Source organism: Papilio polytes, unplaced genomic scaffold (genome assembly GCF_000836215.1).
Source record: "Papilio polytes unplaced genomic scaffold, Ppol_1.0 DF822289.1, whole genome shotgun sequence".
NCBI classification, from domain to species: Eukaryota; Metazoa; Arthropoda; class Insecta; order Lepidoptera; family Papilionidae; genus Papilio; species Papilio polytes.
Window position 1 is genome coordinate 533,304 of NW_013526915.1, and position 26,154 is coordinate 559,457.

The 26,154-nt window shown below is 32.8% G+C and overlaps 2 protein-coding genes across 2 annotated transcripts in view; both read left to right on the plus strand.

Annotated features, from left to right (window-relative positions):
• LOC106106266 (glutathione S-transferase D7-like) overlaps positions 1-26,154 on the plus strand; it is a 144,773-nt gene that overhangs the window by 75,300 nt on the left and 43,319 nt on the right. The window lies entirely within an intron of this gene.
• On the plus strand, positions 2,182-3,552 carry LOC106106267. Its single transcript, XM_013286819.1, has 2 exons — positions 2,182-2,425; positions 3,310-3,552. The coding sequence occupies exons 1-2, from the start codon at positions 2,234-2,236 to the stop codon at positions 3,457-3,459; spliced, it is 342 nt and encodes a 113-aa protein (XP_013142273.1). The 5' UTR covers positions 2,182-2,233; the 3' UTR covers positions 3,460-3,552.

The following is a 26,154-nucleotide window of genomic DNA, read 5'->3' on the forward strand; positions in this document are numbered from 1 at the left end:
CAAACAAAACTTGCCTTGGATGGTATTTTACTAAAGAAAACGTAACCACATTCGCTATTTAGACGAACACGTTATAGTTTGTACAAAAATGCGTATGTCCCCTCAAAGAAAGAGAACATTTTAAAGCATGAATATAATTCTTCGTTTTATTTATGCCTCTATTAAACCGTAACCATTCAAAGCTGTAGATGGATTAAAGGGAGGAAACAGACATTAAAAAAGAAAGAGCGTTAATCTTAGTGCTTTAACATGATTTCTCCATTATGACTTAACGAAATAATATCGTTTCAAACCAAACATTTATATTTAGTAGTATATTTTGATTAGGTACCTATTAGACTTTATGGTTATATTTTGAACTCACTTTTAACTGAATTCATTAAAAAATTTAAGTGTCCCAAAAATATTAATAAAACAGATCAACATTGCACTGAGTTCTTGTTATTTTTGTAATTGACAAATATGAATACTATACATTTATTATAAATATATTTTCCATTGAACAAACGTCGCCAAACATATTTCCTTAATAACGTTAATAGCGAGACTACTCATTTTTATTTGTTAATAAAACAGCTTTTTCCGGAATTGATTTTTCCCGTCTCTCGTCTGGATGAACGTTCCGACGTCGGAACAAAAGAATTCCCTCCACTTTCAATAATCGACGCGAACATCCGGTACTCGGAGTTGGAATTTTCCTTTAAACAAATGAAAACCAACGAAATCATGTCAAAATTAAATATTTTGCTAAACGTCTTGACTACAAACTGTTCTAAAATTAAACAATATGGATTTGATTTTCATCTAACGTTAAAAGAAAATTTACATCTTACTAATATTATAAATGTGAAAGTTTAGATGGATGGAAGGATGGATGGATGGATGGATGTTTGTTAGAGTTTGTAGCCTAAATGGCTGAACGGATCTCGATGAAATTTGGCATAGATGTAGAGTGTGGTCTGGAAGAACACATAAGCTACTTAATTTTTTCTTAATTCCACGTGAACGGAGGCGCGGTCGCAAGCTGGTTATTACTAAAGAGAAATATAATTTGAACAATAAATAGATTTCTAGAAAAAAAAATCATCCTATTGTAGTTTACAAATATTAACAAATACAATTCTCGTAAATAAGGACTGCATGCATAAAACAATAATTCTCACGATCTACAACTCTTTCGTTTTCTGTAACGCTACAGTAACACCTCAATTACACAATATATCATGGTATTGGTGCACCAGACACTGATATTATCTACATAGACGGAATCTCCCGGTAGCCGGTCTGTCCGTCTGTCGCCTTGGGCGGGCTATTACTCATGCTCTAAACTACGCGCCCACTACATCTATCCCGTAGATACAACTTGTAATTATTTTAAACGCACTCTGAGAAAATCTTACTGATACTCAATCTTCTTGACTTTGTTACTTATTTAACGGTCCTATTCGGATTAAGTAACTAAAGATTTTATCGTCATTCTGTGGTGGACATTCAAGTAAAAGGAACGGCGACAAAAAATTATATATTGGTTAAACGTCTACAATCGGTTCGCTATTTCGCTATTCACGTAAATTGTTAGATCAGACTATCCTAAATACTTGAGAGCAAACTTTATTCGAAAAGTTTGTATGATGACACTAGTTCCCATGCGACTTCATCCGCATGAAATTCTGAAAATGTTATTTTATTGTTTACAATTGTCAAATTATCAGTTGCAAATGTCAAAATGACATGACATGATGACAAACCATTGTAATCTTGCAGCTTGGAGCTTATGGTCTCTTTACCACATAAGGGTTTTTATCCTATTCATTTACCTCCTAAGTTTAATGTATAGCCTAATACGTGATGTAAGTGTAGGGCTTTTTATTAAAGAAGGAATAAAAATATGCTGTGATTGCTGACATCCTACGCCACTAAGTAGTGCATGTTTACGCTTTATTATATTAGATAATATAAATGCTAAGTAATTAATCTAACGATATACCAATTATCACACCAGAATCTTGTAAACAATGGTCAATCCTGTACCACAATATTGGCAAGTGCGCTGACCGCTAAATCTCGTTCGTAAACAAATATATTACACAATTAATGAATCAACGCAGCATTGAAGTGGCAAGGTCGAACTATGTTTAGCATAACATAACGTTTTCCTTTACCGTCTCAGTGTGTAACGAATACTCGTTTCAATCCCACACATAACCTAAAATGTTCTAGAAATCATAATAAAATGAGATTTTTAAACTATGTTTTGTTATTATCTGTTTTATTTGTGAGTTTATTTGAAGCTAAAGACCTTGTGGTAGGTACGAGAGTGAATAATTTGTTGATATCTACGGAGAAAGTTGTTTATCGCGCAATACCGCTTGTGAAGAGGGACAAGGATTACACATTCATTGATCCGAAGCATAGGATTATAAAGGTAAGTGCGTTATACAATTTACATAACTTATCGAATTTAATAGATTATCTTGCTTGAGATTGCTTTACAAATACCTTAATAAATGAGTCATAATCAAGACTTTACTCATGACAAGAGATATTTTTAATGTTTGAAGCACATTACCTTGCATAAACGTAATTTTAAACTTTAACTAAAATTTAATATTTATCACATTAAACATTGTTTGAAACGAGGCTTAGTATGATTTTGTTTGAGTTAATTAATTTGAATTTTTACATGAATCGAGGTATATTTTAGTATGCGTGTCACTATTTATTGATTTATGGGATTATAATATGACAAGAGTATAAGTGTAGAGTAATTTATTCCACAATGTTTACATAGCTCGAGTTCCAATTGGCACCTTACCTATATTGAATGAAAGTGTGCCTGCCAAATTGAATTAAATAATTGAACATAATATTAGTGTTAAATTTTATTAAACTTGTTGAATACACCATCTAGGTATATAGCCAACTCTAGATTCATTTTCATTGCTACACACATAAAAATTAAACTTTTAAAGTCAGTGTTCAGAGTTTTCTTTCCCCATCACGTAACGTTCCCTTCTATAGTAACGAAATAACGTCACGCATTCTTCAGTTTTAATGCATAGCTTAGTAAAGTTTTATTTCAGATACTATACCAATTTTTTAACCTTTTAATACTTACTAACTGTTACTTGCGATTTCGTCCGCGTGAAGTTAAAAAATAGCCTATGTTTCGCACTGATAATGCAGCTTTTTAATGATGTAAGAATTTTTAAAATAGGCCAAGTGGTTTTTGTGTTATATCAGAACATACAAAAATACAAATCTTGCCTTTTTAGTACAAATATAGACATAAATTTACGTTTCTTGCAGGGTATAATAGCTCGCGATCTGTCTCGCACAGACGCGCGTGCGTCAATAACCGAAGGAGGTTTGGGAGCCACCAATGTCACTATACACTTCCAGAGCGAACGCGGAGAAGGTCTCAACTATTTAGTGCTTATATTCACTAAGAATACTTGAGATTACTAACATATGATGTCGACTGAAATGAAATTTGGAATAACAAAACTGTTTTAAATTAAATTTTATATGATGACATTTTTATATTTACTTGTAATAAAATATTAAATGAAATAAATGTATTTTATTATTCCTATCTAAATACAATCAGACTTGATAAATTAAAAAAAAAACATACAGACGAATTGAGTACCTCCTTCTTTTGGGAAGTCAGACAATAATAATCTTTATATTCAATATACAAGCAAGCATTTGTATTGATCCTAACAGATCCCTTGCAACATTAAATCAAAAGTTTAGTTACTTTATTTGTGTTTACGAACATTAATTAACTCAGTACGAGTATACGAAGTGTCATTAATATGAAATCTGAAACTGTCACTTAAGTAAGTGTGAACTTTACAAACACGTGTACCATACAGATAAATAAAAGTTAACTTCATACAGTCTCGTAATTAAATGAGGATAAATAGGTTACATTAACAACGCTATTACGTTCTACATCTGCAAACACTTTAACTTGTATAGTTTCATTTTGTTCTTTTAGTTTTTAGTATAACAAGGATCATAGTGATGACAGTTTAAAAACGTTCACAAGTTCTGTTCATTTAACTCTGAACTCCTTATACTAAGTATCTGAACGAAAGATAAAGAGTCGAAGACCGGCATGAAACATATTTATTTCATAAACGTATAAGAAAGAAAAAAGTCTACACATTGGCTATCTTTTATCATTAATTAGCATTCTCTAAGAAATTGAGCTTAGTTTATTGAAATACTAGCTTTTGCCCGCGACTCCGTTTACGTGGAATTTAAAAAAAAGGAGCATATGTGTTCTTCCAAACTATGTTCTACATCCATGTCAAATTTCATCCAGATTCGTTCGGCCGTTTAGGCTACAAACTTCAATCAATTCATCTAAACTCTCGCATTTATAATATACTAGCTTTTGCCCGCTTTTACTCCGTCCGTGTGGAATAAAAAAAAACAAAAGTGAATAGTATATGTGTTCTCTCAGATTATCCTCTACATCTATGCCAAATTTCATTAATCCGTCCAACCATTTAGGCTACAAACTGTAACCAACATCCATCCAGCTAAACTTTCTCATTTAGAATATTATTATATTGAGAAGTATGATAAAGCCTTCTATTACCACGTGGTTTAATTGATTTTTAATCACTTTAAATTTACTGTGTTATTTGACAAAATCAAAACTTTATCAAACTTCGTGTAATCAACTTCAATAGTTGAACATCGCAGTAACACTGTGTATCTTTTTGATCTCAACAAATTAAGAATCCCTCGGACGTGCTGTTTGGCACTGGCAACGAACCCTCAGTGCAAACATACAAATCAATTTTAGCGAATTGTCAGTGTGGACAGAGGGAATGGTGGGTTAGGTTGGGCTAATGGAGACACACGCATTAAACTGCGCCTCGTGCTGCGACAACATTGACACAGTCCAGGGGGCCTAATTAGTTTAAGCCAGACCAGGGCGCCCCGGAGTTGGAAACAAAGATTTAGAATGTGATTCTAACTAGATGAGGCTTAGCGGTAATATTAATAAATTGAATTTAAATTGTTGCAATCCATTAAAACTACTTTATCAGTATTTCAGTTATGGTGTTGTTTTAATTATAGCTTAATTAAATTTTAAATAATTGCTTATTTCATATTTATGGATACAGTAAAACGTTTAGGGAGATATTGCTAAGGAGATATGTCTTGTTGGAAATCTAAATCATCGAACGTGATGAAATTTAAAAATAGAAATGTTCAATAAAACATACAAATTATTTAAAATGTTTATATTATCATCTAAATTATCAGAAAGACATGATATTCGATCAATTTTAAACATTTAATTTTTAATACTAAAAGGTCTTCCAGTAACAATATATCCGTGTAAAGTCCAGTGGGGCGCCACTCGGCTATTACATTTTACTCGAGGATCAAAAAGCATGCGCTTATTACAATTTCATCGAATTACTTAAATGTACTTACCTGCCTAATTTAATTTGTCTACTTTGGAGGTTGTCCTTCATTACAGTAACAGCGACATCTGTTGGTGACACATTCTATAAAAAGAATATTTTGTGGTCATTGCACTTTCAGTCATTAAAGGACCCCCTTATTGTATTACACAAATTAAATCTATCCTAAGGAAGACTTTACATCTCTGAGTGCTACATTTAATTTGATTTAACGTCCAATTTCCAGCTAACCAATCTAATCTTCTTAACTTTAAAATATTACTTAGACATAGGTTTTTATAAAATACTAGCTTTCGCGCGCGACTCCGTTCGTGTGGAATTAAAAGTAAAACTAAGTAGCCTATGTGTTCTTCCAGACCATACTCTACGTCGATGGCAAATTATATAAAGATCCGTTAAGCCGTTTAGGCTACAAACTCTAACAAACATCCATCCATCCATCTAAACTTTCGAATTTATAATATCAGTAAGATAAGATGGGAATTCACATAAGCTTTTGAAGAACTTATATGTACATGTAAAGAGTAATAAAATCACAAAATGTAACGTAAAACAAACCGCAAATAAAGCGGATTATTAAAAACTAAAATTTGTATTTTTATTCATGGGATAACGTATAAACCGCAGCAAAGCCTGGAAAATATTAACGTGGAAAAAGAATTTTCGGACGTAATGCAACCACTTCAACGGCACAGGCGAGCGAATAAATAAAACATGGACACAAGTCGGTAATGCACATTCGGCGTTAAGCCTCCTACATACTGCCGGATAATACGATGAAAAAAATTTAACAGTCGTAATAAACAGTTAAAATACAAAATAATCGAATTATTAAAATACGTTTACATTGAAAAGTCCCAAAAATCACTACTATCATATTTAAGCAATTTATACTTAGGACTTTTACTTACAGTAAAACTATATTAGTTAACCTTCACTCGTATTTATTTTTGCGTCCTACTATAATTTAAATCATAATCTCCGGATACTTGTTTTGAGTTTTTCTCACATATTTTAAAGTCGCACGTGTATAGAAAGCCTAAATGAATCCCCACAACTAACGTTTTGAGTTGCACTCGAATATACCATGAAATATCGTGAATTATATCCTAACCGTTAAAAATATCTCCCTTCAGTAGAATATATGGCACATACTATTTTTGGAATATGTGAAAGGGGTAATTTAATTTTTGACCCGACTGATTTAGCGTCGTATTTTTAAAACCAATGTTGGGAATTGTCACGTAAAGAACAGGAAACTCATTTAATTAGTAAAAATGATTGTACTTATATATATTAGTTATTGTATGTAAAAGTATAATTTAAAAATATAAAAAAACATACTACAAAACTGAAATGAAAATGTATTTGGCAAGCTTTTTTTCCTGGCAACTATTTGTTCGCCGTTAAAAAACTCATACACAGAACCGAGTCGTCTGAGCAATAAAAATATAATCTACGACCGCATAAAACAAAGCATATTCTCAAGATTATAAAGTAAAGTATGGTATCTGCATACGCTTTCATTTTAGGACGAGTTTCGTAAATTACGACTAAGGCAGGTTAATAATTCATCGCGAGATGTCGTACGTGTTCATGTAAATAAATAATGTACGTGTTTCCTACGTATGTTTAGTACTAAAATGTATAACAGAGAGTAACGAACAGAGAGTACACACCCTGCGGCGTAGTACTGCTAGCGAGACTTCACGGACGCTGCTCTCTACATAAAAGCTTTTACTATTAATCTTTACACGTATATGGAGAGCGAACGGACTGGGCGACGCTTTGTTCGTATCCATTTACGTAACTGCTTTCAGATTTATTTACACTGATAGTGAACGATTTTCAATTCGACGTTTGGAAACAATGTATCGAAGAAGTCACATCCAATATTATTTCAAAGATTAGAAAATATATTCCGATATACTTAAGCGATTTAAGCCACACTTGGAAAGTTACATTCTAGTCTTTTTAAAGGTCGATATTCTAATGCTCTGCAAGTTATAAGATCTAATTTCTAGCTATTAGAAATTGTTATTTTTAGAAAACATTGCGAGAATTCTCATTTGACAATAAATATGGGTAATAATTTTCCTTAACAATTCTCCCCTCTGATTCTAACTGTACAGATAACCTGAAACAGTCTAATTTAATTCGCTACGTGAATTAATCACCGGCATTAACGTTAAAAGCTTTTTGTATCACCCTTTTTGTTAGGCACTCGTAATGGTTCGTCGCGATTCTTAAACCCTGCGTTTCCAACACAAGCCGACCCTTGTTAACATTCAAACGACCCGACGACGATTGCCTCAAAAAACACAACGAATAAATAAGTAAAGAAACTTTTCCAATTCCATCCATTCTCCCCTAACACCTCAAGAAACCGGATAGGATATGGTCGGAGTTACACCGAAAATTCGATTTTGATGCGCCCCATCAAAAAGTCATTTCCTTGGAAAACAAAAGCCACGAAGGAAAGTTCTAATTCGATCCAATCTAAATCCAATTACACCACACCCCCGCAGCTCGGCGCTCGCACGGAGCAACCAGCTTCGATATACATCTATAAGTTGTTAAGAATGTTTGACTTCAGATTGTGCGTGTAAAATAATAAAGTAAAAATTGTTATATAAAAGAAAAATGTAATGTATCTTTAAGATGACGAATCCCTTTTGCCGAAGCCATTTTGGTTTTTATGTCACAAAGAACAACAATTAGCAATATTTATAAAGCTTTTCAAAGTTGTGTAGTATTTTTCCGTTGGCATATCTTTTAGAAACTGTATAGCTATTTTGTGACTTACCACTGTTTATTTTTTGTTTTTAATTTGCTTTTTATATTGTGATTATTTTCTTTTAAGTACTACTTAACGAAATTACTGGTTATTTGGTGAAAATCAACGATGAAATTTCCTTATCCTTTTCTTATATTTCGAAGCGGAGGGTAACGGCTATAAATTTTCAGATGAGCAAAGGCTCACCCAGATTAATTTAGGATTACGATCAGCGGGATGAAAACAATGAAAATATATTTTATAAGCCGACATCGTAGCTCAATCTAAAATCAATTAAAAATCGTTGATGGAACTTTTTTCAAAAACAAAAAAAAAATACTTCTTGCAGTTGAAAGCCCTTTAATAAGCATAACAAAAATATGTCTGATATTTTACGAGTAAAAATCTATACTGATATTATAAAAAGGAAAGATATGTATTTTTTTATGTATTGTAATAGCTCAAAAACTACTGGGCCGATTTCAAAAATTCTTTCACTATTATAAGCTACGACATTATACATTTTTCATTATTATTTTAATATCACGGGGACGAAGATGCGAGCAACAGCTAGTCGATAAAGTTGTAAGTATCTACTTATACTAATAACGTTTTATAATTTGAAACGATTGCAATAGTAGTTAAAATTCAAGCATCATTTTGTCAACGTTAAAAAAATGTCGTGTCTGTATTAAAATAAATAATTCTTAAAGCTGTATACAGGATGATTCGTAACGGACGGATCAACGGTTTTGTGAAGGTAAAGGACCTCAATAGCTATAATTTAAACGTAATGTTTGTTGCCCAATTTTCTATGGTTTTAAAGTTATACATTTAAATTATAGCTATTGAGGTCCTCTACCTCCACAAAACCGTTGATCCGTCTGTTAAGAATCACCCTGTATACTAAGAATTTCAGTTCCCTCTACAATTATAGTGAACAACTTTGCAAACGTTCCGCGTCAAATGCAAATTTGCGTCTTCTACGGCACCTTGATTGCTTCCAGACGGCGAATTAATTGCATGTCTAACTCGCTCCATTGCTATCCTATTCTCATTGATTTGTATAATTCTTGCTGTGGATAATTATTCTTTAAAACTGTAATAAAAACTTTATATTTCATGGCAAAGATTAGTCCAGGAAACAATAACGTTGGCAGTCTTTGTTTAGGAAAATGATTACTGAAATGGTTTACTTAATTTAGTATCCAATGTTTTATCAGTCAGATAAATTTGTTCTTAAAATAAGTCTTCCTCAATGTCTTTTCTTCTTCTTCGAGTATTTAGGTTGTATTTAATTCTAACAGCGTGTAAAAATCAACTTGCTTTTATTTAGATTCCTTCATATTGACAAACTAAACAAGATTACACATAAAATCGGTAACTAAAAGGGTACCATAACAATTTGTACAAATGACTTTGATCTGGTCAAAGATAACAAACTAAGCTATTACAATATAACTTAATGCTCTAAGTTTCGAGCATTAATACTTGCGTTAATCGCTTAACTCTTGTAAACGCCATTAGTTTGAGCGGAGTTAAGTTTAATATTTATATTGAAATTGGATAGTATTGAATATTATCCAATTTCAGTTACAAAATAACGGTCGGCAATTCGATTGACTTCAGGGTTAAAAAAAAAAATTATTTTATTTCTTGCTTTTTTATTTATTTAAACTGACTAAAAGTCTCTTACATAATAAATGTACTAAACTGTGACTTCGCGTGCAATAAATTTGTACTAATATGTGATCACTTTCAAAGGTAGAGGAAGACCGAAGAAAGTATGGATGGATTGTATAAAAGAGGATATGCTTAAGAAAAGAGTGGTATGGAAGAGCAGCACATACTGTGCCGACCCTCCATAAGGATTAAGGACAAGTTGATGATGATGTGATTATTTTCAAGTCCATTTCTTATTCAAATTCGCTTCTCTCAAATCTTCTTTAAAAACATTTATGCTCCATATTTTCCCTTAAAGCGACCAAGGCTTCGCTTACTAAATATCACGAGATATCTGTAGATTTTTATTTCTAAGTTCTCACTGCTTCGGGACGAGACGTTAGAGCTAGTACTTAGACTTGTCGCTGTTAATGGCCGCGACGAAACTATCGCCGTTCGTTTACCTTTATCTGTTCTCGTTATCTGTAAGTCTATCAAACAACTCAAGCTGGGACATTCGGATAGGAATATCTACACTTAAGATCAATGGTTCCTAAACTTTTTTAAATTTGCGAAACATTAATCTAAAAAATATAAAAGTGTGTCGCATGTCGTAATTGATTGTCAGATTACTTTTTTCAATAATATCAGCAGATTTTTTTAATTAATTAATATTTCTTGTACCATTTACACTATATGGTTTACGACAATAGTCGAAAGACGAGATTTAAATCCTCGATCTCTTGATCGGTTATCTTTATTACTAACAATTAGACTATTTTAAAGTGTCTTATTTTCCCTTTATTTACATTAGAAAACAAATAAATGGACATATAAGTAATTCTGAGTTTCAAATTACACAATACCTGGCTAAAAACTTTTGCAATTCTTACGCCAAGTTGTTGCATAAAATACTAATTTTCTGATAAAATCTTAAACAAATATAACTGACGTATTCAAAAAGATCGACATGTTAGATTAAAGTAACAATACAAATTGTGTAGAAAGTTATTAAAAGATTTATTAATAATCGATAAAATACAAAGTAAACAAAACGTAATTAATATTTACAGCATTTGCGATAACAATATGAAAATCCAATAAAGTAAAGTTGCTCTGAAATAAACAAAAAAGCTGTTTATTTGATGATTTATTAACTTTATCGTTGGCCATTGCCCTCTATTTTTTTAACCGATAAGCGAAGTAATAGAGGAAGCGGGAGGTAAGTGATTTATTGTTCGGTTCAGTTAATTTTTCAATGAACGACTGTTCAGACAACACGCGCATTGATAATAATCTTTCGAAAAGTAATTTACAGCTAGAGTACACTTTTTATCGATATTTAAACAAAGAGGTTTTATGTTGACACATACTAAATGTTTATTTCTACTATAGAATTGTATTTAATCTTATCGAAGTATTTTAAACTGGGTGTTAGTCGCGACTTTGATCGCGTGAAATTAAAAAAAATATAGGGTATGTTACTCACAGATACATGACCTTTTTAACGATGGAAGAATTAAAATCGGCCCAATAGTTTTTGAGTTATTTCAATACATACAAAATTACAAATCTTTTCTCTGTAGTGTACTTTATAATATTATTATAGTTAAACTGTTTTAAATGATTTATTAGTAGTTATTATTTGTGTGATTTGTTTGCTTTGTGTTATAGTTAGAAGTAAATAGTAATAGTTACAGCGGAGACAATTATCTGATTAGAATAACTATAATAGCTAGTAATCTATCTATACTATTATAATAAAGCGTAAACACACACTTATTTGTTGCCTGAGATCGCAGCAATTACAGCATATTTTTGAATAATTCTTTTTTTAATAAAAAAAATATTTTCACGCCTTTAAAATTAGGGGGTAAATATTTTAATAAAAACGCTAACGTGGGAAAGAGACCATAAGTTGCTGCCAACATCAAGGAAACAAGGTTGTCATCATGTCTCGTTTTGTCATTTTGACATTTGCAAATGTAAACAATAAAATAAAATTTCCATAATTTCATGCGGATGAAGTCCCAGGGAAACAGCTAGTTAAAAATGCAGTCATTGATAAATCCAATTTCTTAAATCAAAGCTTAATTTTTTCATACCATAATAAAATTTAATAAAAACCTATGCAGTTTTCCAAGTCATAATTGTTTTTCCTTCAAGGCGTTGTATGACTTTCGTAGCTATATGCACATTCGTAGTAAAACAAAGTGCTGTGTTTCTACCATTAAGACCAGACTGTGCACAGACAGACGCCGTTTTTAGTTTTAAACACTGCATGTGAACACATTAGTCGCGCGTGTATCCCTAACACTGGCTCTTTATTTTACACTGGTTCGGGGATAGCAAACCATTGGCACGCGTGACATAAATAGCACACGACAAAGTTTTGGTCACGTCGATGATTATAAAAACACAACGAATGTAAGAAGTAGTTATATAAAAAAACAAACGCTATGTTATTACCATGCACTATGGAATTGATGTAATAATCAGTCAAAATTATTTGACGACACGTCGAAGACCGCATTAAACATTCAGGCACTTTGATGCATAAAGGTTTACCACCCCTGCCATAGTTATTTTCTTATATATTTTAATGTCACGTATATGAAAACATTTCATTCTTACTTTTGTTTTATTTTTTAGTTGTACATTTAAAGTCAAAAACATTGTTAGATTCCGTAAACTAAAGTGGCCATAGCTAAACACAGAGGTCGCAAGAAAAAAGATAATCAGGTCAAACGTTAAACTCGGCATTTGAAGTGTTAACACATAAATTATTATACTAACACGTTACATTATCTTGAACTGCTCACTAGCGAACGTGTAGTTAATTTGTAGAATCCACAATGGGCACATTAAACTTAACTAAGTAACACATTCATACTACTAATTATGTCAGCTTAGATTTACCGCTGTTCCTGAACGAGGAATGATTGTAATCGACTTTACACAATTATGTATTTAACGGTTAGTTAATCTTATCTAGCTGAGTTAACAAGTTAAAGTCTTTCAAGAAGCGAGCATATCTAAACGTATTTTAAGTTCCTAGTACTGCGAAGCAAACTAAACAAAATCTAGTGTGGACATAGAGTGTAGTAAAAACAAGGACAGTAATAGTAGTGGTCGCCGTATCAGAAACAAAAGTAAATCGGTATGACTTCTTGTAACATTCTTTTTTTATTTTCTTTTTCACACTACCGCATCAATCACTTCAGTCAGCCTGTGAACATAGCGCATACAACTGTGTCGAAATGTCGAGACCTAAAAGAACCCAATCGTGGTAGAAACCCGTAACTTACGAACAGTACAAGTGAAAACAAACTTCTTTCTACGTAATCAATGTGAAAGTCGAAGCCAAATCAATACTGATAGAGATAAACGGCGGTACTTAGCCTAAAAGCTGCGTATGTGATAAATAGTGGAAAACCATTCACTTCACACCGAGCTTTCGACATGTTAAGTAATTTACGAAGGTTTTACCGCCTCCAAATAAAGTGTAAGAATAAGAAAATAGGTTAACAAAGATAATAGAATAATTGTAAATTACCAAACAATTCCAATCCTTTAAACTTCTTAACCTCTTGTTGTAACAAGTTTAAAACTCTATTATCTGCAAGAATTTTATTGCAACCAATATTACGTTATTACAAAACAATCAGTAGGTTAAATGTCGTGAGAATATCAGGAACATTTATCATGAGTTGTAACTAAAAGTTTCCCGTTCAATTGTACACGAACAGACAAAACCCATTAGGCAGGCGATAATGCAAGTTCATCACGGCCCAGGTATTGTTTAGTGTTGCTAGTGAACAAAGCTGTGGGGTTGCCGTCTCATCCACGCCATCTATTGTTAAGGAAGCATGTAGAAAATTAAAACTCCCCATTGTTTACCTCGTGCCATGCAGATCGAACCTTTGTTTCCAGTTAACGCTCGATCTTTTCATTTGTTTCGTATTAATTCTTATTCAACATTAAATGCAATAGAGAACAATTCTCTCAATCAGTACTGATATTTACATAGAATACTTTTCTATGAATACTTCTGTTTCCTTTCATGAAACCAATTTTCACTTGTATTTTTAGTTTAAAGGTTTTTGTTTGTAATAAACTACTTTTTTACAACAAAACGAATATACATTCATTCTCTTTTTATCTTTTTTTAATAAACATTGCTGCATTTAATCTTCGTAAAATTTTAAACTTTAAAAGTATTCCACGATTCATCGCGAACTGGGAAAAAAGTAAAAGAAAGATGCCCTATCATGTAATTTCCTACGAACTAACTTATAAACCGCGGTCTCCCCGCCCCAGGCTCGTGTAAAAGTTTAAATTGCTTGCTTCTTTTTTTCACTATCTCGCTACTGCACTCACTTCGTCCCATTTAAAAGTTTCCCGTTTTATATTTCAAAGCCGATATAGCAGAGGCCCGAATGTAAGTCTTTCTTATACTTGTATGATAAAAAGATTTTTATAATAACTAGTTTTTCAATTTTAACTGATAAATTTTGTGTATTACAATTATCTGACAATCCAGTTATATATGAAACGAACAGTTGAATCTTTGATCTAAGCAGGGCTGGCTCTTGAATTACCAGCGCCCTGAGCGAAATTTCTAGGGCTCCCAAAAGCTGTGATACAAACCTATACATAAAAACTCGTTTGTGGCGCCCTTTATTGTCTAGTGCCCTGGGCGTTCGCTTTACCTCACCTAACCCTAACGCTGGTACTATATCTAAGTACGTGTATTGCACACACATTCACTTTGAACGTAAATTTTTTACCGTAGCCCGAATGAAATTCATATTCGAAAGTTACCGAAAACAATGATAAGTTGCCGCAATTTGTTCGATGCGTTCGCTAAATGGACGCCGAGGGCCTCGGGCGCAACGTATTTTGTGGGAGAATATAAAATTTGAAATAAGAGCCATAAGTTAACCCTACACGCCCCGTCCGAGTGACGTACTGCACACGTTTGAGACCGTTAAAATATTACCCTCTCATGCGCGAAACTTGATATACGACTATGTTTTGCAATTTTGACAGCCCAGTGATCAAAGGTAACGATGTATATTTTTTTTCGAATTGAATTAAAAGTTTTGATATTTTTAACGCTTTTACCAAATCAAAAATAGGAAACTGCCAAATGTTTTATAGCCAGTTTCATCTCCATTTATCAGGCACCCAATACTATTATATATCCATTTAAATACTTATTATTTATTAAGTAAAATTTCACTTTTAATAAAAGCATACGGTAATTTTTCAACTTTGGCATATTAACGATGACTGTTGGTATCACTTTGACCGTAGTCTGGAATTTTTGGCAAACTTTTGGCGGTTACGTTCGGTGCGTACGGCAGGACCGCAATTTGCGCGCCCACCTTGGCCATCAGAGCTCGTTGCTATAGCAACGCCCTTGCGGTACGCACCCGACGCGCAACCGCTTTCAAATTTCCCTAAAGCCCGGCCGTTTTTAATCCCTATTAAACAATAAAATAACTCAATATGTACCCGTATTTCGGAACCGACGGCGACTTTATGTGCCCCTTTTAAAATATTTCCCGTGTTATTCAGATTTAACTTGCTTTATAAATTTTGTATGATTTTTTAACATCAACTAGACAGATTCAGAATGTTTTTCGAGTCCAGAAACTGTTATTTGATTTTAGGTAAATCTCTTTTTTTAATAGTTAGAGAAAATGATACTTAAAAAAATAAACAATGTCGAAAATTATGTAGATTGTGATCCATTAAAAAAAATTACAATTAAATATGCTAATTACGAAATCGATTTTTTTTCTTCCACGTTATGCCAATTAAAATAGTGGCAAACCGCGAAGGCTATTAACCTTCAAACAGCCTAGCCTCTACCACCAGGAGACCGGGGCTTTGGAGTGGTGCGAGGTACAAGGGTCGGTAATTGCTCGTTAAAGTTCATGGAGCGTGGAGCCGCGGTAACGAGGGGCCTGAAGAGGGGGGACATACTCTAGTAAGACCCCTATCGCTAAATTACGAAAATATCCGCGAAACGAATTAACAAATTAGGGACAGTAGAGATATTGGTCCTAAAAAGGTCAGCGAAGAATTGTTAATTGACTGTCAAGACAGAGTTATGTGGGGTTTGATCTACTAAAATTCGATAGGTGACCACCTCGAGTGCAATAGAAGTACCTACATCTTACTAATATTATAAATGCGAAAGTTTAGATGGATGGATATTTGTTAGAGTTTGTAGCCTAAACGGTTCAACGGATCTCCATGAAATTTGACATAGATTTAGAGGATAACCTTGAAGAATACATAGGATACTTACTTTTTTTAATTTCATACTGACGGAGTTGCGGGCGAAAGCTAGTACTTACTTGAAACTAATAAACTACGTAATTTTAAAGATATAAATAACCTAAAACGTTGAAAATATTTATCGTATTTTAATAATTTTAGTAGGAAAATTTAGAAGGAAATAAGTACCATATGTATATAGGTCAGCAATTTCCTTGTCTCTTTATGAATGTTACTTTACTTTATAAATAGAAATACATTTATATAGAAGATCTTTTAAACATAAGGTTGTGGTCAAATACACATGCCCGTCATCCCGTGGGCATCGTAAAAGTCCACCAAGAGAACAAGGGATAATCCTTTTGTATAAATTTGTACGGTAACTGACCCTTTCACCCGCTTTATAAATATGGTAATTATTTCGGGTTAATTTATGGAACTAGTTTCAACATCAATTCGGTTAAAATGTTGCCAAAGTAGATCACGGAATCATTAAATCATACTAATATTATAAATGTGAAAGTTTGGATGGATGGATAGATGGATGGATGTTTGTTAGAGTTTGTAGCCTAAGCGGCTGAACGGATCTGGATGAAATTTGTCATAGCTGAAGAGTATAGCCTGGAAGAACACATAGGCTACTTTCTTTTGTTTTTATGAATACCACGCGGACGGAGTCGCTGGCGAAAGCTAGTTTATTATAACAGCAAAGTTCGAAATTGTCATTACCTACTTACTACTTTTTTTATTCCACGAGGTCGGAGTTGTGGGCAAAAGCTAGTAATTAATAAACTTGCCCCTTCTCTGTATATTTTTTTTAATCATTGACACCAATTTAATTGTCAAAAACTGTACGAGAGCTTAAATAAATCCAAATAGCAACAGTGAAATTCTCTACTGTTTATTTTTCTTTAGTCAACACATCAGATAATCTTAATGAAAGAGCCATTGAAGCTACTTGACTTTCAACCGCACTTTCAATCGAGGGCAGCCCATCATATAAAATCAATACTTACTAAAGATATTCATATTAATTTAATAGTAAAGATAAAAATAAAAAATGATGTCAGAAAGTAACTATAAATATGTCACATCTACATTTGTGATGATAATTCCATTTCATTTGAATTCTAATTTTTAAAATCCAATTTATGGATGCGGGTGCTAATCCTTATTTATGGAAATGTATTTATTTATCAAGGCAATAGTCTAATAGGATAAGACATGAAAAATTCAAATAGAACTACGATATTGAACAAAAGATTGATGTAGAGATGATCGAAATAATCGCAATTTTGCGAGGGTATTATCCGTAATCGGCTTAAAGTCTGTTGTTCTGTTCAACGCGAGGGCAATGCGTCATCTGAATTGGTATTGAAACGTCAGCTCCATTACCGCTCTCGACACGATTCGATGAAATCCGAGATCGGAATTGAATTGATAGCATCCATTGTTGTTAAGCTTGCGTTTTTAAAAAAAAGGGGTACTTTAATCTCCCTTTCATGTTTTACTAACGATTTATTCTGTTTAGAAAAATTAAAAAATAACTCTTAGTATACGAGAAAAGCTGTGTTTGAATGCTCGTCATTAAAGGCAAAGATATTTCAAACTAGAATTAAAAACGAAATCAAAGTTTGAATTATGAATTAACAAAAAAAACAAAAGAGAGTAGCCTTTGAGTTTTTCCAGACTATCCCCTACATCTATGCCAAATTTCATCGAAATCTGTTCTGCCGTTTAGGCTACAAACTCTAACATCCATCCATCAATATATATATCCATCATACAATTAGTACGAAAGTATGATTAAAGCAAATGTTTACAAACAGTAACTCTGTAAAGAATACTTTGGAAAAAAACATTAATTTTAGGTGTATTGCACCCTTTCTCTCATGATTTTCTAAGTATTAGATTGTTTATTTGTAAACTTTTAATTGCCAAATAGTTGCTTGTGTTTCTGACATTAAACATTTATCTTTATTGTAGTTTAAATGTTACAAGATTTATATATTATTCTAATCACTAAATGCATTAACAATCTAACCTTTAATTCGTCATGATTTTCCGTGAAATGTTTAAAATAAAGTTCATTGGGTCATTTAAATGTTACCTTACGTTAAACCCATCTCTATAACCTAAACATTGTTATTAATGCTGAATTAATGTGTGTTTTTTTTATATATATATATGGAATTCTATATGATATAACGGAATACCGAACTAAGAGATTTGGGCATTCAATTTGACTATCACAGCCAGTAAATGGAAAAACACTTTTCGAACAGATAACAAATTTGGAATTAAAATATTCAAATAAACTTTTTCGTATATGTTTAATAGCAATTTGTACTAATGAAAATCACTTTGTACGTTTTATTCTTCAATGTTTTTCTTTTTATGTTGGTATAAAAAATGTATTCAATTATGATAAGAACCGCTATCGCTACCGCTCGAGGCAATAATAAATTGGTACAATTAATTACATTCTTTCCCGAGTTTTCTCTCGTTCCCGCCATTCGTTAGTGTTGCTACGTGAAAAAATCTACGTTAATACATATTGGATTTAAAATTTATATTTACTACATTTATGAAATAATTTCATTATAAGTAAACACTAACGTGATGAGATTTTTATTTATCTTGTTGATAATGCATTTTTTGGATGGATACATGGTTTATAAAAACTTAACTCCAGAACGTCTAAAAGAATTTGGGTAAATTAGAAACAGTTATAAGTTATAGAAATAACATATTAAGGGATGATTATAGGTTCATAAAAATTGCAATAACTGTATATTATTTAAAACAATTTATGTAACCTAAAAATTCACTTATATTGTTTAACTAGCTGTTCCAGTGCGGCTTCATACGCATGAAATGTCAAAATTCAAATGCACAAATGACAATTGCTTCCATGATTTTGTCAGCAACTTATGGTCTCTTTCCCACATTAGGGTTTTTATCCAAAATATTTACCCCTAAGTTTAATGGCGTGAAAATATATAGCCTTAAGCGTTACGTAGGTGTAGGGCTTTTTATTAAAAAAGAATTATCCAAAATATGCTGTAATTGCTGACATCTTAGGCAACAAAGAAATGTGTGTTTACGCTTTATTATAATAGTATAGTTTAATTTTAATTAAATTCTTGATAGGGCTGTTACCATTTAATCAAGGAAGCTCGCGGGCCCGCAGACTGTTAAGATACGGTCTTTATGTCCTATTTATTATAAAGATTAATTATTTTACAGAATAAAAAATATTTTTTTAATCACATTTGCTACATAATAGAACGAAGTCTTCCGAAACTTTCTGCAAATGAAAACAACCATTAGAATAAGCGATAAAAAGGAAGGTTTTTTTTTATTCTTTTGAATAAAGTAAAGATAATCTAATACAAGCGAAGTGGATAAATCTTTTAACATCAACGTAGAAAACATTATATGATCATAGACACTAATAACATTTTTATGTAAACGTGTGGGTTTAATCTTTATTTATTGTCATTATACAAGTAAATTATCAAACGATAAGATACGAAAGCACTTTTGTACTTTTACTATGTTATTTTTCTTGGAAAGAAAACTTTCAATTTCTCTGTTCTCGAAAATGCGTTGGATTTTAAATACGCTTGCGAAATGTTCCTTGACTTTACACTAACTTACAATTAAATTAAGTAATTGTTCATCGTCATCTTTATTTAATTTTCTCATATTATTTATTTGCTCACTAGCTTTCGCCCGCGACTCCGTTCGCGTGGAATTAAAATGAAAGAGAGTAGCCTATGTGTTCTTCTAGACTATCCTCTTAATCTATACCAAATCTCATTGAGATCCGTTCAGCTGTTTAGGCTACAAACTCTAACAAACATCCATCCATCCATTTATACTTTCGCATTTATAATATTAGTAAGATTATTGTCGTCAGATCATACAAGAGCCTACCTTAATTTCTGGCTATTCAGAATATAGTCAAGCAAGTTTACAAGATTAGTTGACTTGAAACAGCTTTGTTTTTTTTTCGCAGATATGTACAAGTTGCCAATGTTATTTTCCTTTACCTAACTAACTCCTTAGTAAGAATTCATAAAACCAACTTTATTCAAATTTCAAGTATCTATCTGAGCTCGCAAATAGTAATACAATGTTGGTACACAAAGCTGTCAATGGAGATGACAATGGCAGGGCTCGTTAAACTTCATGAAGGCTACGTCTCAGCCATCTGAACTGCGCTCAAGTACGCCATCTAGTGGTATTCAAGGTATCCTTCCGTTCACGTTAGGTGCAATGTTCCACTTTATTATAAGATATGCTTTCAATTTACATGAAGTTGTATTATGCAACTTACAGATTACAAAGTCAAAAATTATATTGACTTGTTAGAAGGAGGAATTATTCATGCATTTAGTTTAATAATTATTGTTAAAGGTACTTTTAATTATTTATTGGCTTTAAAATATGTGAAACATTGCGAATTATCGTGTCGAACTTTCTAACGCAATGCATTCGAGAGGTACACAAACTCTTCAGATGTAAGGCTTTTACAAAAGTTATTTTCACACAATCTGTACTCGAAAACAATTGTATTTGTCAAAGCAGTAAATGTTGAGGGACTTGAAGTTTGCACAAGCACCGCTTGAAGCGAGGCGCGACGGACTCAAGAGCTTGGAGCACTCGCCGCGCAGCTGGTGTAGACGCGGAATGCATGGGACAGTGTTGCCAAACTCACTTTTAAATTGTCATAAATGCTGCAATATATTTAAAAAAAGGTAGAGACGCTGGAATAGTGGCTAAATCTTATAAGAGCATGTAACAGTACGAACAGAATTTAAATATAAAATTATCATGTCAACATTATAATTAATCAGTGTTCAAGTGTTAAATACATTCATAATTTTTATAATGGATACAAATTCATGAAGGTTCTAAAATAAATGTAAACAAATCAAATCATAATCGATTAGTTTGGTTTATATGACATGTTTTAGTCAAAACTCAACTTAACAAATCACCCTAAAATTATGGGAGTGCATTCGTTTTGACAGCTGACAACACTGACAGTGACAGCCAGCTGTTAGCCGTCACAGATTAAAAGAGAAGAAATATACAAAATATACACGATCATTGTGCAAACAAATGTTACGACGCCGATGTTTGAACGGACCCGGACAGAAAGAATATTGTAGTTTGTTTTGTTCTTGTATAAACATTTTGTTAGGCGGTTAAATTACATTGTGTGGTTTTGGAATGCTTTTATATTCCTATGTCACTGCTAATTGATGAAATTTCCATGTTGCTACATTCTACAACAAAAACTCATTAATTCACATTCTTCTACGTGAAAGCATCTTTATATTACAGACCATTGACTTTTATCGTCGATGGGGAAACAATTCGCTACAAACTGAAACAATTCAGATAAATGAAAATTATCAAGTAGCTTCTTAAAACCATTTCCGAAAAACAAATATACAATTGAAACGATATCAGGAATGAAAAAAATATTCTTGTTTTTTCATGTAAGGGACATTAATTTCTTTTCAATACTTTTGAAGCGAAGATTAAAAGCTTTAACTGAAAATAATTTCTTTTTCGACGCACATTAACATACAGAATTGTAACAATTTGAACAATTAAAAAACTAGGTAAAAGGTATGCCCATTGTTTGTCCGTAAGGCCGAAACTGGCCATTTGAAGTCGGACGCCTCTGTAATTTTCAAGGGAACTATGCTATAAAAATACCACCGCGCAGCCAAACAAGCGCTTAGCACGAAACGTGCTGCCTATAAATATGTATACGAGTTGATAAAACCAAAACAAATACAAATTACATCACTATACAAATGCCACGAGCGACCAAATGCTAATGTCAACCAAGCTTATTGTTCTATGAGTATAGAGCCCGTATGCCCTGTCTGTTTGTTTTAAATGCTTGCTTATACATTGGGAATAGTGAAACTTTGTTTGCACTGCTGACGGTTAGCACCTGTCGACAGGTCTGAATAATAATCGACACGCTCAACAACACGACTAGCCATACTAAACATCAATCATTTATTAAGAAATATGTTGTCTTTGTGAAATAAATTTTTACAAATGTAACATGCACTAACGTGTAAGCGGCTGTATTACTGACCAATGATAGGTTCCCAACCTAGATCTAACCCGATGCTGGCGACTCTCGTGTGAATATTGTAAAATAGCCTTAAGTATATAGATTTGTTTTAAACTACGGCGATTACCAATTAAGTGTACGGAAAGCTTAAAGAAAAGTTTGGAGCGTAAGTTCGTAAACTACTAAAATCATCTGTTGAACAATCAGTTGAGTTGTTAAAAATGTAACAATATAAACATGTACAGATATTCGTTATAGATTTTTATTTATGTGTTCTCTAAGTGCTTGTGGTATTTTTAACTTCCAGAAATGGCTGCTACTTAAAAGAGTCATTGAATAAGTGAGGATTAAGTCGAAACATCGTGTTGTCGCGGTAGGTCGCAAACGCCGTTCCCTGAAGCGCTAATCCGAAACATGTGTGACAAAAAAAACATATCTTAAGATAAGGGTCAATTTCGAGAACACGCCTTGCACCGCATAAATTTCGGGACGCGTGATGACGTAACTTGTAGTACCGAGTTTTATTTTACATAGTACATCAAACCTAAATAATAGAAAAAACTTAGGAAAAGGTTTAATCATACTAACAATCACAATTCCAACTAATCAACTTTTTTCTCAGATTACTAGTTACAAATATTTATCCATACTGAATGTATTGTGGAGTACGGTATGGCAAGAACTGGTATCAGGTACTAAAACCGAAAAAAAACTAGCACGAAGGACATCACTAGTCCCACAGAGCTATAAAAAGAACGGATCAACGCACGGATTGACAATGACAAGCGTTTAAAAGCGCCGTCTATTTATTTATACAAGTATTTCCTTTTAGCGATACGACGGTGTTACACAAAACAAGGAACTTTTAGATAAATAGACGTGTAACCCAAAAAGGTCATACGTAATAACTATACGATGTACCAAATACAGAACAAAATAACGCCATCTTAGAGCTTGGACACAGTAGATTAATACTAGGGCTGTGCGAATATCGTTCGAATCAAATCGAATGGAATATTAACATAATCGAACTCGGATTTCGAATATTGGCATCCCCTAATTAAAAAAAAATATACCTTCATCGTATAAAAGTATGGATATGAAATACTAAATGATACAGTAATTCAGAAAAGGTAATCGATTAATTCAAGTATGTGAATTATGATTTATTCAGTAGCTAAATACGACAGTTCGACGCCCTCGTAAAGTCTAATAGTTTTCGAATCGACATCGACATCGACACGGGGCTACACAAAAACTATCGAATGTGTAATTGAGTCGTCTGACTCACCCGCACACATCTGCTGCGTAACGCATGGAAATGTCCAATGGTATGTAGCTACATAACATTCTTATATAAATTAAGATAATTTTTAAACTTTAAAGCACATTTTTAATAGACGTTTTTAATTAATTTACTTTTAAAATTTTACCATAAAGTATTTTAGTTTAGCGTTTAAAGCTACATAACCTGCCATGGTCCAAAAAAAACAAATTTCTTGTAATCGAATGTCATACGTTTCTTTTTTAATACACCGATAAAATTTATATAAATCAGTGACGCAATAAAAATATAGTAATAAATATTTTCATCTCTGCGATCCTTTAATAACAACTACATACCACAGGGCGTCCACACCTATTCCCTATGGTACACTACCACGCTTAGTTCCGGTGCTCGATGGGTTTTTACTGAGCCCCTTCGTAACACTACTGGTGTATTATTTAGCGAAAACCAAAGGGAACTTATTTAATGGATTTCAAAAACCAGAAAACGAGGGGTCGGGAAAGTATTTGATTTCTTATCGAACAAAAAAATCTTTTCAACTCGGTCTTTAGTAACTTATAATAGACCACTAGTTGGTATTTTATATAAAATACAGAATAAAAGCCAGTAACAGCATGAATAGGATCACATTTAATCCTAACGGATAACTAAACATTGGCGACTATTCCATTTAGAGTAATTTATGTTAATGCAAGAGCGAAACATAGAGGTTATTACCAATATACGAAGATGTAAAATAACACATTACAAGTAAATTATAACGACAAAAACTATATTCTATTACTCATAAATTGGATCCCAGTTATTTTGAATTCGTATTCAAAACATATTTTATATTCCAAGACGTAGATTGTCAGATCATTTGGTTTTAGTGATAAAATCAAATAGGAAAAAAGAAGTTAAAATGCAAGTTTTAGTACGCCCTCATCAGTAAACAATAAATCGTAAAATTCACCACGCTCTTACGTTTCATAATTATTGCTGTTGAAGATATTTTTTGTGTATGCGGGCGCGAGCGACCACTGTAATTACATTAATTATCATCCCACCTCACTATTGTTCATACAAAATGGCCGCCATGATGTACTAATCTTATTTATGACATGCTAAATGAATATGCACGGTTGTTAACACGTTTACTGCGGCAAATAAAATCATATTTCTTCATCTAGTGCGTCGGCGGGCCGAAATGTGCCCCCCATTATATTTCCGTCAGTGCGTGGCAGTTCTTTGTAGACCCACCAGCACTAGGATAGATTAAATTGCTATAACTTTGTGGAAACATAATGTATTGTAATGCGTATACCTGAAATAATCGTTTCGCACTAGCGTGACAGACATAGTTTTCTTCGTCCGCACCAACTTAAGTACCGTAAGTAAGATATCGGCCTGTTACGCAGTGAATGTGTTAGGTAAATGATGCTGATGTCAAGAACGTTTTTGTTCGGTAATTATAGTGGGGATAACGTGTGCCCTGTGCCAATTGAGCTGCAGTTCACTTCATCCGTAACAATTTAAAAACAATATTAAGAATGTAACCACTAAATTAATAATTGAATTGGTAAAATAAAATAAAATATATAAACTCAGATCAACCGATGAACCTATCACATTCGTAAATGCCCAGTTCAAATTTCGAATACAGGAATATTTTTTTTATCTGTCTGTAATATTTCCCCGTCCATTGGTTTTAAATAACTGTAATTTTAACATTTAATTTATTCGTATGATTACTTGACTTAAATTCTTTGACATATCAAGTCCAATAAACTTTGCTTACGGTAATTAAATTTCAGATCATATCTTTCAGAGATTGTCCACTTATATCCTCAATATCAATCAGATGACTTGTTAAAGGTCATTTCATTCTCAGAGTAAATTAATAATACATTCCTTGGCAAAAAAAAATTCACAACATCTTATAAATTTAACGGGGCGAAATGATTGATACTTTTTGGACGATTAAAATTGCTGGCAACTAATAATTTTGAGTACTGGCTGAATGTGCTTGGGGCCTCAGGCATGATAGATGTCAAGCGATGATCGAATGACTGTTGACAGTTGTCACTGAATGGTGGAATGATGCGCTTTGTTATTATAAAATTATCTATAAATGTTAGCAATTCGATTAGGTTGTGTTGTGCTGTTATATTTAAGATGGTGGTCATCTAAGGATAATGTTTCTAATGTTACGCGTTTGTTATTTCATTATCACCGACATACGCACGTCCACAATGGAAAATCGTTACCGTATATGATCCGACTTCGGAATTGAATTTTACAAAACACTCGTCAGTCTGACAAATTTATCAATATCACACAGACACCAAACTGAACAAATCTCCCCACGGAATAAATTATGATACATGATAATTATCTGTGCCCGCAGATTCCTTGTCCCCTAAAATGTGACAAAATGGATGACTAAAGTATTATCAGCGAATATTGAATAACGTAATGACAAAAACAATCTGCCCCATAAATTAACTCATGCCTGTAGTTCGTATTAAGTCGTAGCTGTACAACTTATTTTGAAAATGATTAATGAATGAATGTAGATTAGTTAATA

Excerpts from the sequence above, each read along its gene's own strand:
- LOC106106267 (XM_013286819.1), top strand. The coding sequence starts at position 2,234 with ATGAGATTTTTAAACTATGTTTTGTTATTATCTGTTTTATTTGTGAGT. Across the intron at positions 2,426-3,309 it reads CGAAGCATAGGATTATAAAG|GGTATAATAGCTCGCGATCT; the intron begins GTAAGTGCGTTA and ends CGTTTCTTGCAG.